This window comes from Xenopus laevis, chromosome 5L (assembly GCF_017654675.1).
Source record: "Xenopus laevis strain J_2021 chromosome 5L, Xenopus_laevis_v10.1, whole genome shotgun sequence".
Taxonomy (NCBI): domain Eukaryota; kingdom Metazoa; phylum Chordata; class Amphibia; order Anura; family Pipidae; genus Xenopus; species Xenopus laevis.
In genome coordinates, this window is record NC_054379.1 from 76,682,385 (window position 1) to 76,700,599 (window position 18,215).

Consider the following 18,215-nt stretch of genomic DNA (forward strand, 5'->3'; position numbering starts at 1 on the left):
TTAATTTCCCGCCCCTCACCAAAGCACGTGTAGAAATTCTCCAGCTACCTTTGAGCCATTGCCATTTTTTATTGGCCTGCACTACTAACACCACATCCCCCGAAGCCCAAATTTGCCACGACAATAGAGCAGCAACATTTCACAGGCTCATCCTGCTTCACTTCACCTGCCTCTGAAATAAGAGACACTGTTCTCCTGTAGGCAGCCGTGCAGCTCTAGGGATCGGGTTACGCTAGGATGTGACGTCCCCAAGCAGGGGGCGTTGCCAAATGATTCCTAGAGACCGAGTCAGACTCCCCTAGCAACAAGGCAGCGAACACACAACCAAGGTAAATGGCTATTTACTATGAGCATGCCATCTTTTTGGATTTGTATAATCTATAGGTTATTTCACACCTTCCATTTGTATGTACTTGTACTGTACTATTACTGTCGTATAATATGTGCATTGTGTGAGCCAGGAACTGTCAGTGTCCCTCCTGCTGTGCTGTGGTGTAGCTGCAGGGATGCCATGGAAATCACTTGTGTGTTCTGACCAGGAACCAGACGAGCATTTCCAGTGAAACTCTACAACTACACTCATACATATGGAACTTTGCATAGGGGGCCAGACATTTATATGTTCTTTTTCTAAACTTTGTATACTCTGAATATGAATGTATTTTATTGTATGGATACTTCCAAAGGGAGCACCCTGCTCTGGAAATATACATTTTTGGCTGCTTAACCCTTTCCCTGCCAGCCATTTTGTCCTAGATGCAAACATCTACTGCCAAGCAGTTTTTAGATATTTTGCACTCTTTCACTTTAAGGGCCTTTCCTGGGGTGGTCTTTTAGTTTACCCAGGAAAACAAAATATTGTTTTATTCAGGACAACCTGAACTTTCAAAATATGCAAGAATTTTGGTGTAATTCTACTTCTGTAAAAAAAAAAATAGGCTTCTAAGTGTCTAATAAAATGAAAAAAATCATGTTTCACAAAGAACAATCACATATATCAGAAACATCATTTATTTTATGTACGAGAACACAGCCAATTTAGAAAGGTCTATGTTTCCTGAACGCGGCAATACCAAATATATATACTTTTATGGAGATTTCTCACTTGTATAGATCAAAATCTACAAGCAGTACACTACCAAATTTCCAAAGCACCGCTCCCCAAACAGCATACTTCTGATTTCAAGGCCAAACATTCCGCTAACAGTAGGTTTACCCTAGAAAACTACCCATTATTAGAAAGAACAGGTTCTGGTGAATCAAAAATGGGTAAATATATCTTTGTACTCCAAACTACCAAGTTGCAATTGTTTCCTAAAGTTATAAAGTTTTATAGAAATTGGTGAATTTTTTGAAAAATGACCTCAAAGCTTCCACTCTACAGCATCATATCTCCCACACATTATTAGGTATCAATGTAAAACATCCCAAATATGAAAGCCCAGGGTCCACTGAACAGTTTGATGCCTGATATGTATAGGTTTACCTAAGCATGTGGTATATAGGGGCCCTAAAATGTAGACACCTCGTTTGAGCTATCAGTTCTGTAATTCCAGATACTGTAAAATCAACATATTTACATAGTTTTGGGGGGGGGAATTAGAAAAAAGTACATTCACCCCAGAAAACCATATATTTTCGGAAAGTACCCATTCCCCAGAATCCAAATTGGGTATGCATGTCTTTCTACTCCAAAGCACTAAGCCCCAAACCCTTCCTAAATTTGGCAATTTTGGTGCCATTTCAAAACTTCCAACCTGCAACACTGTATTTCCAACATACTATTATGTATCAATATAAATCACCCAAATATGAAAGCCTGGGGTCCCCTGAACAGTTTGATGCCCAATATGTATAGGTGTACCCAAGCACGTGGCATATAAGGGCCCCAAAATGAAGACACCCCATATGTTCTGCCATTTCAGGTACTACAAAATCAACACATTTACATTGTTTTGGGAGGCGGCAAAGGTAGAAAAAAGTAAGTTCACCCCAGAAAACCATATATTTTCAGAAAGTACACATTCCCCTGAATCCAAATTGGGTATGCATGTCTTTCTACTCCAAAGTACCAAGCCGCAAACCATTCCTAAATTTGGTGATTTTGGTGACATTTCCAAAAATCACCTCAAAATTTCTATCCTGCAGCATCAAATTGCCCATATTCTTTTAGGTATCAAGAGAAATCACCCCAAATATGAAAGCCTGGGATCCTCTGAATAGTTTGATGCCCAATATGTATAGGTGTACCCAAGAACGTGGCATATAGTGGCCCCAAAAGAATGACCCCCATATGGTCTGTCATTTCAGGTACTGCAAAATCAACACATACACATAGTTTTGGGGGGGAAAAGGTAGAAAAAAGTAAGTTGACCCCAGAAAACCATATATTTTCGGAAAGTACACATTCCCACGAATCTAAATTGGGTATGCATATCTTTGTACTCCAAAGTTCCAAGCTGCAAACCATTCTATAATTTGGTGATTTTGGTGACATTCGAAAAATCACCTCAAAATTTCTACCCTGCAGCATCGTATCACCCACATACTTTTAGGTATCTGAAATCACCCCAAATATGAAAGCCTAGGGTCCTCTGAACAGTTTGATGCCCAATATGTATAGGTGTACCCAAGCACGTGGCATATAGGGGCCCCAAAAGGAAGACCCCCATATGGTCTGTCATTTCAGGTACTGCAAAATCAACACATACACATAGTTTTGGGGGGGGAGCAAAGGTAGAAAAAAGTACATTCACCCCAGAAAACCATATATTTCCGGAAAGTACACATTCCCGCGAATCCAAATTAGATATGCATGTCTTTGTACTCCAAAGTACCAAGTCGCAAGCCTTTCCTAAATTTGGCGATAAAAGCAACAGTTTTTACATTTCTGAAAATTGCCTAAAAATATTGCAGTTGGCCACATTTATCTCACTCAATTTCTTACATACAATTGTAAAACACCATAAATACTGATGCCAAGGGTCTACTGAACAGTTTGATGCCCAATATGCATAGATATGCGAAGGCAGCTGGCATGTGCCGACCTCAAATGAAAATAGTGCATATGATTTTTCTCTGCTGCTGATTCGCCTTCTGTGGACATAGACCCTTGACTTCATATTATGTGCCTCAAGACCTCCTAACAGCAAAGACCCCCCAAAAACATATATTTTTGGAAAGTACACATTCTGACGAATCCAACAAAGATAAAGACGTCTTTCTACACCAAACTAGCCAACTGCAAAGCTTTTCTAAACGTAGAGGTCTTTACAACATTTCTGAAAAGCGGCTAAAATTGTTGCAGTTTGCCACATTTATCGCACACAATGTTTTACGTACAAAGAAAAATCACCCTAAATATGGACGTCAGAGGTCTACTGAATAGTTTGATGCCCAATATGCATAGATTTACCAAAGTATGTGGCGTCTACGGACTCCAAATGAAAAACATGCATATGAATTTTCACACTTGCCAACTAAGCTGCAGAAAAGATAGCCCCAACTTTGCGTTATGTGCCGTAAGACCCTCAGAAAACTATATATTTTTGGAAAGCATATATTCTGGCGAATTAAACTACGTAAAATAAATCTTTCTATACCAAAGCACCAAAGAGCAAAACTATACTAAAGATACACAAGGAACAATAATGCAGGGATAAAATTGCAATAAAACCACAAAAATAGTGTAAATCAATGAAATAACAAAATAATTGATCCGACAGTATAATTAGTGTCCGAAAACGATTATCCAATAGTCACCCTGTCAAAATAACATGTTTTTAGGCAAAACAAACGGTACAATGAATAAGTAAAAAAAACAAACAAACACCTGTTTGTGAGTTTTTGTGTATACATATTTTTGCACTTCTAAAAGTTGTCTGAGTGTGCAAATTCATGTAAATAAGTGTAAATAAGTGTACAAAAGGCTGTGCTAAAATAAAAAAATAAAAAATACCAATCTTTACTAAAATGTGTGTGTATAAATGTACTGTAAGTATGTGTAAGTGCAGGTAAGAATGTAAAAAACATGCACTTACCGTTTTTGAAGCAGGAGGATCGCAGAAACTGAAGGTGGACTCCAAGGCAGCATGTCAGCAGAGTAAATGCGCAGCAGGAAGTGAGTGGGCGGTTGTGCGACGTGGAGGAGGTAAGGAAAGCAGCAGCAGTGCTTACATTGCGCATCTGCTACTTTGAAGTCGGATTTGCGACAATTGCGTCGCAGATCCGACTTGACAGCCCTCTAGCCACGTTGCCCAGGGGGCTGTCTTCCCTGCTGACTCTCTGCAGAGGCGGCAAAAGCTGCAGATGCAGAGAAAAGGGCTCAGCTGCAGGAGAACTTACGGGGTGCATTCTTGGCAGCCTGAGCCCTGAGCCGCCAGCACGTACGCCGTACGTGCTTGGCGGTTAAAGGGTTAAATAACCAAAGTTATGCAAAAGTTCCAAAAAGTATTGCACTCAAAAGGGCTTTGTAAAATAGAAAGAGCCATTTATTTTATTTGTGCTTGCATATGTAAATTAAATTGATGGCTGATTAATACTTTTATTATATTTTTTATTAATAGTTGTTAAAGGGTTACAAAATGTAAATGTGTGTGTAGCTAAAATTTGTTCTGCTATATTCTGTATAGAAGACATTCTGTACAAAGTATAGGAGTGTCTAGTTTTTGTAAACAACTGATTTTGGAAGAAAAATGTTATGTGATTTTTGTGGATCAGTTATCTGAGGACTTTAGTACCCTTCAGTGTAGAGTCCTGTGCGGAACCAATTTCTTAGACCCGAACCCGCAGCCCACGACCCGAACCGCAACCTGCATATTTACCCACTTTGATCCGCTACCCGGCCCACAACCTGCCGTCCACTTTAAACAGGAAGAAAAGTTGCTGCAAACAGGAAGTGACATATTCAAAAGTGGGGGGGACAGAAACATGGTTTGTAAAATTTTAAAAGGAGTAAAATATAGACAATATTACATAAGATAAGAAATTGAGATGAGACCCACAACCTGACCTGCAGACCCGCATCTAAAACCGCACCTGAAAATCCTCCCCTCATTCCGGGGGGTGCTCGCATTTTTTGCTGGTTACCCGTAGGTACCTGACACGCTGCAGGACTCTACTTCAGTGTTCTTTGTTTTACTGTGGTACTAGAGTTGCCACCTGGCCGGTAAAAATTAAGCTTGATGCCAATGTTATTAATAGGAAAAAACGGCAAGATTATAGGAAGACCGGTATTTTTTTCCAGAAAAGGCGGCAACCCTATGTGGTACTGATGCAGTGTAGGATAGAAGGGTTTAATGCAGGGGTGTTCAACCTGTGGCCCAGGATAGATATGAATGTGGCCCAGCTTGAAACGCTCAGTTCTAGTGATGGGCGAATTTATCCGCCAGGCGCGAATTCGCGGCGAATTTGCGCGATTCGCCGCCAGCGAATAAATTCGCGAAACTCCCGCGAAAATTCGCGGAAAAAATTCGCCGGCGTCAGAAATTTTTTTTCCGAAAAACGGACGTAAAAAACGGGCGCCGGCGTCGGAAAAACGGGCACCGGCGTCAAAAACGAGACGCCGGCGCCGTTTCGCGAATTTTTCGCCGTTTCGCGAATTTCGCGCGAAATTCACGAATTTTTCGGCGAAGCGAAACGGCGCAAATTCGCCCATCACTACTCAGTTCCCGAGGAAACGTGATAATTTAATAATAAGTCTGTTTAATATCCAGGTGTCCCATATTCCAGTTTATAGCTCCATCTGGTTATCCAACTGGTATTGTAGTTCTTTTCTGTGTATTTTATTTACAAATCAAAAGTGTTTGTGTATTTCATGTGTGGCCCCAGACAATTTTTCTTTTTCCAATGTGGCTCAGGGAAGCCAAAAGGTTGGACACCCCTGATTTACTGCTTTTGGGGTAAAAAAAATCTGCTGGGGATGAATTCAGAAAGTACAGTATTTATTAACCATTTTTGTGCAGCGAACTATGCCATAATTCAAACAAAATCCCAGAAATTTATATACTTCAATGATATTATTTAATATTGCATGGCATGCAAATGGTTAAACAGCAATTGGGTTGCGGTGCAAAGTCAAAAAATACAAGCACAAAAGCACCAATTTATTTCTGCCCAATACTTGCCCTGTCATGTGCAAATCTTAGAACCTTAATGAAATCAGACACAAAGATTTGCACATGACAGAAAATGCATAAATTGTTCCTGCCATACAAAGGGCAGCCCTGCCAACGACATGACCATTGCTTGTGTCTGCTGCTTGGAAAGCTTCATACAACCTCTTTCATAGCCCCCACCCTTCCTGCTGTGGGCAGGAAGACTGTGACCCTCCAACACTGCTAGCAGCCCTCCAACTGGGTAAAAGGGTTACACGCTTTTACATACACACACGCGCGTGACACACATTTTACTAAAGTTAGCTCTTTTTACTTAATTTTATTTTGCACACTACAAATATACACATGCATGGGGCTCATTTATACACACTGGGCAATTTGCACCTGGGCAGTAACCCATGGCAACCTATCAAATGGTTGCTTTCATTGTTCAACCTGCAGCTGGCTGAAAAAGGCAGTCAATCACTGGTTGCTACAGGTTACTGCCCTGGTGCAAAATTTCCCCAGTGTTTATAAATGAGCCCCTACAGTCACACAACTTTATGTAGTTTTTTATTTCTTTATTTTACCATTTTGTCTAATTTTCACTTAAAAATTGTTTTTTGGAGTTTACTAGTGGATAGGCTATTTTGACAGATAACCACAGTGTTGGATAATAATTGCCTGCATTACTGTTCTTTAACATGTTTTTAATATAGCTTTGCTTTTTGTAGTTTGCTATAGAAAGTTCTATTTTGGATATCAGAATGCGCAGTTACCAAAAATAAATAGTTTCCAATTCCTGGGGGCTTTTGACAAATAATACACATGCAGTGTGCAGTGGTATTGTATCACCAGCTATGAAAATTCATAAGCAATATTTTAGTTTTAGAGTGCTGACATCCATATTGTTTATTACATCTATGGATATTGGACATTTAACTGTTTAATAGACTGTTCATATTTAGGGTGTTTTGGCTTTTCCTGTAAGACATTGTGTGAGAATGACAAATTGCAATAAACACAATGTCATAAAAACCACAAATTTCAGCAAAGCTTTGCAATTTAGTAGTTTAGAGTAGATTCCATTATGAATTTGTCAGAATGTATTTTCTGGGGTCTTCATAATGTAGTGTGGGATCTAGCAACAATAAAAGGTGGGCAGTTAGCATTGCTTGCAGATCAGAATTGCCAGACAATTTTTATTTTTAATTTTTAAGCATTTAGAAACCTGTATCTTGCTACAAAATGCCAACATATTTTCTGGTTCTGTTTTATTATTACAGAGAAAAAGGAGATATTTTTTTCAAAAATGTGAATCATTTGCTTAAAATGGAGACAATGGGAGATGGCCTTCTCGTGATTTGGAGCGTTCTGGATAATAGGTTTCCAGATAATAGATCTTATATCTGAAAAAGGCTTTCCAATGGCATATTGCTGCTCCTGTCTGCCGCTTGTTGTAAGTGCACTGACAGGCACGGCATTACCCTGACACAGGGAGCAGATTTTGTTACAAAAATGCATACTTTTGCTTTTCTTGCACTTGATTTTTGTATTTCTGGGATGATTTTTGCACAGTCCAGCACTGACTGTCAGTGCACTTACAGTAAGGGGCAGAGGGGAGCTGATCTGCTTGAATCTGATTTTTCTCTGCCTGCATTCAATTAGTGACTAGTCACCCCAGTGATTGGCAACTGTACACTAATTTACTACTGTTTGACATCTTAGTTTAGTTAGTTAGTTTATTTTTTTCTGTATATGTTATAAAATAATTATCCATGGGTTATTCAGTTTATTGAGCCATATTTTTTATTATAATAATTGATCTTTCTAGGATGCTTTTTTTGTGAAATGCATCAATATGTAATAGCTAATGACATTGTCTTTGGATCAGAAAAACAGTGAAGCAGTAACATACTCCATACATATACATGCTTAGCACCAGTAACACCACCCTTTATGCAAATGACTGATCCCCATAGATCTTTTGAATAATGAACTATGAATATCTTATAACAGTGGTTAATTATGTAATCAGTTATAAAAGTTGCGTTGTAATATATTATGTATTCCCTGTTGTAAAATGTGATGCTATTTAATTTTTTTCAATAATTGTATTTCTCTAAAACTCAAAAAAGAGATTTATTAAGTGTAAAATCTTTGAAACACTCTAATACAAAACACTGTGCCAAGTAAACGTAACCATAAAGGAAGGTAGACCGATATCATCTGGTACAATTGAAGACATTTAATATTGAAGATACGCTATTTATGTATAGCATCAGTATAACTATAAAAATGTCAGAATGCAAGTAAAATATGATATTTTTGTCACACTCAATAAGTCTTTCAAGGAAACACTACACAAGGCCAATAACAATGCACAAGGCCAATAATCTACACACAACATAACAACTCATTATTTAACTTTCTGTTGTATCTCATATTTCAAGGTACCACAAACACACCAGTACATCCACTCAGCTCCAAGCCCCCCATGCTCTGTGGTGCCACCATGTACTGCATCCTAATTATGGCCATTATAGCTATAGGCATGCAGAGTATGGGCAGTTCAGTTGTAGGGGATATTTGGGCAAAATACCCAAAAAGTATCCTCAGAGCGTCCAACTATAATTAACCAAATTAATTGTGGCACAGAAAAACAACAACCGCAATACAGATTTGCCCATATGACAGATGTATGAATACAAACTTTTGTGCTTAAAAAGTGGAGGTATCCACAACAAATTTTGTACAAATCTACATGCACAATTGACTTTTTGGATGCTGGTTTCTGTAAATTGTTAAGCTAATGCTGTTAATTTTAATTAGCTTTGTTTCAGATTCAGGGAGTATGTTTGTTAATCTAAACTTATTTACAATATCTGCTGTTTTTTGCAATGAAATCCATTGGGGAAGAATAAATATCACAAAAAAGATAATTGTTTTTTTTGTTGTTGTTTCATATACATGAATGTTTAATAACCAAAGTCAATAAGGGTAAAAAGGATAAAAGAGACATAACAATATATATTTTTTGTATGTTTTATTTATTTGTTATAACTTTAACATAAGGAAGCAGGAAGATCAAAAGTACAACAGTTGCCCATGTATAAGTATATTGTCACTTGGTTGTCATATTGTCACATGGTTAAAAGTAGCAACCAACAGATGATCAAACATTTTAAAGGGTTTTTTCACCTTTGAGTAACTTTTAGTATGATGTAAAGTGCAATACTTTTGCAACTGGTTTTCATTTGTTATGATTTGTGGGTTTTAAGTTATTTAGCTTTTTATTCAGCAGCTCTTCAGTTTGCAATTTTCAGCATCGAATGTGGCCATCAAATAGAAAGATGAGTAATAACAATTATGGGGTCAGTGACCCCCATTTGAAAGGTGCAAAGAGTCAGAAGAATTTTAAATAATTAAAAGGCTATAAAAAATAAATACAATTTTCTTTCTAAGTTAACAGTTGCAAATGTTCTCAGAATATCACTGTCTACATCATACCTCAAAGTTAACTCAAGAGTAAACAAGCCCTTTAAATGTGCTATTTAAAAAAACACTTCCAATTGAGAGCACCACCAAAGGAAATATCTTATTAAAAGCCTTTATTCAATTATGGGTTTTGACCCAGGCACCAGCAACGTTGCAGACCAATACCGGTTTTTTAATCAAGCTGATGGTGACGTGGTCAGAACCCATAAGTGAATAAAGGCTATTAAGAAGATATTTCCATTGGTGGTACCCTCAATTGGAAGAGTATTGGATTAGGGATGCACCGAATCCACTATTTTGGATTCGGCCGAACCCCTGAATCCTTCGCAAAAGTTTTGGCCAAATACCAAACGGAATCGGAATCCTAATTTGCATATGCAAATTAGGGGTGGGAAGGGGAAAACATTTTTTACTTCCTTGTTTTGTCACAAAAAGTCACGCGATTTCCCTCCCTGCCCATATACAAATTAGGATTCCGATTCAGTTCGGACGGGCAGAGGAATCCCGAACAGAATCCTGGATTCAGTGCATCCCTGTATTGGATAAGTGGATGGATGTGGCGATCATGTGACTTGAAACCACTGTCAAGTTTATTGCCTAAAAGGTGCTGACAAAATTGTTGTGTGAGTTGTCTTCTAATAGAAAGCATCCTATTTGTATTTCCAAGGCTGTTTGGGTCAATACCGTACAGGTGGCAACCTTTATGCACACACAAGGGTGCATGGGGCCTGAATTATAAATAGAAGGGATGCTCTGAATACGTAAAGGGTAATTTAGGTTTCCCAGAGTTGTGAGTGGTAGAGCATTAAGGGCGCAAAGTTATCTAACAAATATTTTCACCCTAGAGAATGCTACACTTCTCGCATCTGATAAAACAGGAACAGTTTATAGAGTCAGGAGATGTAGATGAGCTCCTGCTGCTTCCTAATTTGTCCTGAATCTAGTAAATTGTACATTTAAAATTATAAAAAAACAAAATATTTCTGTGTTCAGTTGCCCAGAGCTTGACCCCAGAGCTTGACACTCAAATAACACTCAAATAATGGTTTATATTTAGCCGAATCCTGCAAAAAAAGTGTTGGAATTTGACAGAATCTCAATCTGAATTCAGTAATTGCTGCACCACTATTAAATATAAAAGTGCAGTACTGTGCAATAGGGCATGTTTTCTAATGCAATGCAAAATTAATATTTCTTGCAATTTATTTAAAGTACGTTGTTGCAAAATGTGTACATATTGGCATTTAGTATAAAAACACACATCCCTCTCCTCTTGCTCACCCTCCCTCGCTTTCATTCTGTTCTTTCATTGGATTCTCTTGCTCAGACTATGCTACACACACACACACACACACACAGGAGGGGGAGAGAGCAGTGCTTACCACAGTCACTCCGCATAGTCACAACCCTGAGGCTGCGTATCAGTTCATTGCTTTTTCTCAATTAATATTCCTTTGTGATTTATTGTCTCTGGAGTATTACTAATTTCCCACCCCCTCACTAATTTTTAGGGGGAGGTGAGAGGGATTAAAAACTGTGAAGATGGCGACTGGAATGAGCTGGCAGCAGCAACAGAATTATTACAGCGGAGGGGCTTCTGTTGGGGCTGCCAAGTTTATGCCCTCCTCTCCTGGTGTGATGGCACATCAAGCCAGCCTGAGCATGGAGTATACTGCAGAACTACACCTCAAGATGAGCAAAAAAATAGCACAGCTGACCAAGGTATGAATCTTAGGCATCACTTTATTGCAGAATAATGGATATTAGTGTATATATTTATATAGGGACTATCTTAATGCTCGACAGAACCATATGCTAATTACCTTTGAGCCTTTTAGGGGAATACTGTCATATTGGTACATTTCATTTAGAACTTGGGCAGAATCACTTTAGCCATAATACGAATATTTTCACTCTATAAGAGAAGTCTGCGTTACCTTTAAAACAAGTAATAATTTCCTGGCAAATTAATATTTTAACATGGTCACTTTAGCCTAAACCATTAGGAATGAGATCCTTTGGTATTTGTTTATTTTCCTTGATTGTTCAGTTATTTATTTCTATATTGGAATTCAATCCATAGTTATCTGTTATCAATGGCACTATGAAGAGTATAAACTCTAAAAAGTTGTAGCCAACATTTTGTCTTTATGTATGTATGTATGTATGTATGTATGTATGTATGTATATTTTTATTTGTATCTTAGCTTCAACTGGAATACTGGAAAGATGTTTTCCTCTTAGACTCTGTGCTCTTATTGCTGCCTTAGCTCCCACAATACCACTTCTTTCTAGGATATTGGAGGATGTTATCAGTAGCTTTATTCACCTGGCTGCCTTTTTGGAATGCTAACTACAAACTGGACCAGTCCCAGCATGTTGATAGGTAGACATAATTGAGACATTTAATACATTTTAGTCTGTTGTTCAAACATAGACATGCATAGAGCACTTCCATACTCATACTCATGTTTATTACCCAGGGTTTTTCAAAGTGTTTAGTACAGATAGGCTTATGGTTTTATATTTATGTTGTTTATGCTGGAAAAAATGTATGCTGGCAGTGCAAATATATGGTTAACTGTAGGGACATTGATGACTGCAAGCACAATTTTGAGCTCAATACCATGTTATTTACCTCAGTGCAGTGTTTGCCCATAATTCCAGCGTCATTGTGGTTGCCAGAGGAAGATGTGTCATATACAGTCAAAATTGATTGAACTAACTGTGTTTGGCCTATAAACCTCTTAAATCTGGTTTTTCTGCAATTCAATTAATTCGGAGTTTGGACGTGTTTTTTAAATAAAATATGAGATAAATTTGGATTTTAGTAAATAACCCCCTTAATGAATATGATTTTATATGCAACTGACCGTGGCCCAGTGCAACTGCGCACAGGGCCGCCATCAGAAATCGCAGGGCCCCATACGACAAAATTTGCTGCGCCCACCGCAAGCCCCACCTACAGGTCTGCTCCACCCCACAGGTCCACCACCCAGTAAAAAACATTGGTAGCTAGGGTTCCCACATGTTAATAAAAAAAATTGGTGGTCAGGGCCCCCCATAAGAAAAACAGCTGTGCTCCGCTGCACTGTTCTGTAGGTGCGGGTCAGTATTCCTAGAGGGGACACATATTCTGCTGTAGCACTGTGCAGAGGGAAAGCAGGGAGGGGGCCAGTGGGGACTTTTGACTGTAGGGGGGTTTAGTTCTCTTTTAAGGGGCAATGCATTTACCTTGTGCACTTTCACCTCTATAATTTATGCCTGTATGGAATCCGCCCACTTACGGTAAGCTGACCACAGATGCAAAGATCCGATCAACGTACGATTGGACTTTCCCATCTTCCGAACTGCCACAAACCATAAAGATCAAAGTCTTACCATTCAGAAGTAGTAGAACAGATCAGCTGATGTTCTGCCTCTGCAATCGTACAATAGTTCTGTCCGACAAAGCTAGTGACAGTCTCACTCTGAAAATCGTACGATCGGCAATACATGCAGAGATATTACCCACAGCCGACAGAAATTTTTTAACCTGTCCGATTGACCAAAAGACCAATCTCCGCAGGAGAAAAAATGTCGGGACTCTCCACACATGGTCCGAATATCGTACGAATCCTTGATTCATACGATCGGATCTTTGCGTCTATGGCTAGCTTTAGAATGGAAGCTCTACGAGTCACATACCTCCTTCCTAATGTCTTTATTACCACATGGCACTTAAAGGGGTGGTTCATCTTTAAAATAACTTTTATTATGTTATATAAAGGCCAATTGTAAGCAACTTTTCAATTGATTTTCGTTTATTTTTTATATAGCCTATGATTAAGGGAGTTACTCCCGAAATGCGTCAGGTGATGTTGGTCAGTGACCTGTTGGAATAAACCACCTTTCTCATTTAACCGGAGTGCCGCCTTTCTATCCTTCGAGCAAATTTTATTTTTAATAATTTTATAGTTATTTGCCTTTTCTTCTGTCTCTTTGCAGCTTTTGAGTCGCTGACTCGCTTCTAAAAACAAATGCTCTGTAAGGCTACAAATGTATTGTTATTGTTACTTTTTATTGCTGATACTTCTATTCAGGCCCTCTCCTATTCATATTCCAGTCTCTTATTCAAATAAATGCATGGTTGCTAGGGTAATTTTTACCCTAGTTACCAGATTGCTTATGATGCAAATTGGAGAGGTTCTGAATAAAAAGCTAAATAACTCAAACACCTTCAATAATAAAAAATGAAAACCAATTGCAAATTGTTTCAGAATATCACTCTCTACATCATACTAAAAGTTATCTTAAAGGTGAACAACCCTATAAGCCCTATATATTTATATGAACTTTGTGTATTTTTATTGCATTGTATTTATCATGTTACTTGTCTTTCTTGTGTGTATTTTTATAAATTGTAATTTTATATAGTGTACAGCTCCATGGGTCCCTACATATAATATATATATATAACAAACAAGGGAAGGTTGTGCTCACCACTAGTTTTTAAAATCATTAGGCGGGGGTGCAATGAGGGTGTGACCACAAAATACATATAGACAAATACAAGATTCCTCTGCACTCAACCCATTATCAATATATTTAAGACAGAGACATTTTGTGCATACTGCAACTGAAAAATGCCTTACCCTTTAAACAAAACAGGGATTGTTTGTCCATACAATAGTTCTACAGGAGCAGTGACCAGCTCCATGTTGTAGCTCCCACCCTCTCCAACTATAGTCAGGTGATCCCACTGGTGTCTAATAAAAGGGCAGCCAAGTTTGGGAGTTTTACTTTGAAAGCAGCAAGTAAGTTGCAGGTAAAATGTATTCGTCCCTTTTATAAAATGTATAATGAAACCATAGAATTCTTAATGAATCAGATGAAAATTGAGCATAGGACTGGCCAGATATGGGATGACTTTGACGTAGTTGGCCATCTTAAATATATTGCAATATATGGACAAACAATCCCTGTTTTGTTTAAAGGGTAAGGCATTTTTCAGTAGCAGTATGCACAAAATGTCTCTGTCTTAAATATATTGATAATGGGTTGAGTGCAGAGGAATCTTGTATTTGTCTATATATATATATATATATATATATATATAGACAAATGTTTAACTATATTGTAGTTAAACATGCATACATACAAATATATTCTTACAAAGAAATGCTTACAGTGTGCCATAAAGTATGTGCACCTGATCATAGTTGTTCAAAAATACTTTCTTAGGTTCATGATTGTATTTATTTAATGGGATTCCCCGGTTTGATATTTGATGAATATGCCCAACTGACTTTTTAAAATCCTCTACTCAGTTATGTGTATTATCATTTAAATTGAAAAATATTCCCACAAATCAGTTTACTTTTCCCTACTCCTAACCCCATAGCTGTCATGGAGTGAGAATGAGGGATAGAGCAAACTTATGACCCTCTGAGGCAGTGATCTTGTTTAATTCAATATGATTGCAAGCTATTCTGCAAGCATGCTTACTGTAAGTATGCATGCAAAGAATATCATGCTAAATACATATTTTTGAACATACATTAATAATGAAAAAGACTGTATGTTAAGGAATACAGTTTCATTATGTTTTTTCATTTTTATAAAATATATTCTTCCTTTTGCATCTGTGTGTTTGTTTTATGCATGATTACAACTAGGTGCCTTCATGACAGATGATTTTACAGTATGGGCTGACATCCTGCACAGGGATGCACAGCATTGTGCCTAGAGGCATCTCACCAGGCAGATATATGATTTGACATTGACTTGTCTTCAGCAAATCAGTTAACTTAAAGGGAAAGGAAAACCTTGTAAATTATTAAATATACAGCTATTGCTCAATTGTGCAATTTTAAAATGTAATTTATATTAAATTAATTGTTTTTGCGAATGCTGGTCTTAATGCAGGAGGCTTCTAAATGGAAAATACATAGATATTCATCAAATAAATAATATACAAAGAGGCTTAGGGCAGATTTATAATTGGCCGAGCAATCATTTACTAAAACCAAGCATGAGTCCCTGGACTTATCTGTGCTTACTGCTCAAATTACATCAGCTTATTTCCCAAGTGAGCTTTTGAAGAAAATAAAAAGTTCAGCTTGTTTGAGGTGCTGAACTTTAGATTTTTTTCACAAGCTGAGGTAAGAATAAACCAGCCCCTTAATGTAGAGTGAATTTTATAAAAATGTATTTATTTATATATAAATCATAATGTGTCAAAAAATACGTATACACAATAAACATATGAAAGATCCCCTGTAAGACTTTGTTGAATTATATACACCCCAGCTCGACAAAGATCAGTTGAAACTTCCATAGGAAAAATGTCCTTTCTAAGTGCAGACTCAATTCTTAACAATGTCATCAATGTCATCATCCTTGGTAGATGCTAGTGTAAATGACATGGATTCATTTTACATCATAGTGCTATTTATGGGCAGGTTTAGAGGATTTTATTCTTACTGATTGTATAACTTTGCCTTCTGTACATTTTTTTTGCCTGTATAATGGAACAAGTAACTGCGGTAAGGACCATGATGAATCATCTTGCTGTGACTCGGTCTTGCCTGTCACCCCTGGGACGTCTATACAGCCCTCGCACCTGCTGGTGGCTTCCCGAGTGTGCGACCGCGGTAAGCTAACGGATAGCTCACCGCGGTCGCACACTCAAGAAGCCACCAGCAGGTGCGAGGGCTGTATAGTTGACGTGACAGGCAAGACCGGCAGGCCCCGGATTTGTGGAGAGGCCACAAGGCCCGGGCCTAGAGTGGCAGGATTTTAGGGGGCGGCATGCTGCCCAACCACACCCACATTGGTTCAGAAACACTGGGGCGGCGCAGGAAATATGAGTTTTTAAAATTTCCTGTACACCAAATCCCATTGCTCTGGTCCCAATGATGAAAATTTTATTGAATAAAAGGAAGGGGACAGGGCAACGAACGACAAGAGCCGCAGCAAGCAGGATGAAGAGCCGCACGAGGCTCCGGAGCCGCGGGTTGCTTACCCCTGATTTAGATGGTTTGAACTTGATGGCTTTTGTCATTTTGATATTCCTGTGTCATTGCATTGGGTTTACTACCTCTAATAGAACAGTTTATAATTTTTGCAAACATTTTGTCACAGAGCTTCAAGTTTTATGTACAGGTACAGTATTTATATATTTTTTAGGTACAGTACTATTGTGTACTCTGTTTATTTTTCTTTCTTTAACTCTCATTAAGCCACAGGTATCTCCAAGCAGCAATATAATACATTCCAAAGAGCTGATTCTGTGAAATTGGCTCAGATTCTGGCAGTATATTTGCTGTTGTTTGCACATACCACTAAAAGGATCCGCCAAACAACCATCCCTTTAAATATAAAAAAAATAACCTAACTTGTCAACTTTTTTATTTTATTTATTTGCAAAAGAAAGAAAATGTATTTAAAAAACAGTTTTCCAGTATACTTTATTTGCAAATGTTTAATGATTTTAAAGGTATTTCTAAATGTAATAGCACCTGTATTTCTGGTATACTGCATTTCCTATGATATCCTTTTGCTGCTTGGGTGACTATAGCATCAACATTGCAGAAATCAGCTCTCCTTCTTCAATTGCTACAATGACTTGCCACTTCTGTACTCTTACTTCTCAGACCTGTTAATGTTAGAATATCGAGCCATTGGGGATTCAGAGGTGCATATAGTCAAGACCAACAGTGCAGAGAATAGCACTTGCATTTAAAAAAAGGGGAGTATAAATGCAGTTTATGTATTCTGTATGTCTTTTTAATATATGCACACTCAGTGCCTGTTTATAGGGTCCCTAAAGGTGTAGCATACCCCTTTTGCTGCAGAGCTCTTCCAGCTGATTCAAACACGCATCTTGTCCTTTTTAAGAGGTATAACAAAATCAGTGCCTGACTTCTGACACTGAAAGGGTTAGTTGTTTTTACTGTACTGATTTCATACAGATGTGCAATATAGAATTTTATATTCCACTTCACAACATTGTCATAGAAGGGATGATCTGATTGAGTTTGACAGTTTACTCTTGAATAAATTACATGGGTATGGTTTCCTTGCTGCTGATAAGCTCTTAAGGGCCTAATGTTTCAATTAAATGAGCTCTGGAGCAGGGAGTCTTGTGTCTTAGCAATTCTCATGGTGATTTCAGTAAAACAACATTTAGATATTGAAGCAGGAAATTACCAGGATATGTGCATTAACGTTCAGCAGAAATTATAATGCTTTATTTTATTTTATTTATTATTTCATAATGCTCTTATTTTATTGACAGATGGATGACAAAACCTTAAAAATGACTTAAAAGGCATAATTTTGCCAAGCATGGCCATATGTTGAGGGAAATTCTCAGTTTAATTTTCATAATGGATCTACAGTAGATCTAGCCTAATATAGAAAATGCTAAGTATTAAATAAAATATCAAGTCATATTCAGTGGACCAGTTCTCCTGGCCAGTGCACTTTCCAACTGAAAGGAGCACTGACAGGGATCTAAGGTGAGCAGCTATATTCACTGGCAGTTCGTAACACATTGGCATACCCCAGTGAACATGACTTGACTTGTCCCTTAAAGGAAAACTATACCGTGAGATTGAATAGTTAACCTACAGTTTA

At 37.9% G+C, this 18,215-nt stretch overlaps 1 protein-coding gene across 9 annotated transcripts in view; it reads left to right on the plus strand.

Annotated features, from left to right (window-relative positions):
* The first annotated feature begins 212 nt into the window (after positions 1-212).
* Positions 213-18,215, plus strand: part of fam184a.L (family with sequence similarity 184 member A L homeolog) — a 92,386-nt gene continuing 74,383 nt past the window's right edge. For 3 of the 9 annotated variants that reach the window (XM_041562252.1, XM_041562250.1, XM_041562251.1), the window contains exon 1: positions 10,930-11,315. In XM_041562252.1, coding sequence (XP_041418186.1) covers positions 11,136-11,315 — 180 coding nt within the window. In that variant the 5' untranslated portion in view covers positions 10,930-11,135. 9 annotated transcript variants of the gene reach the window in all.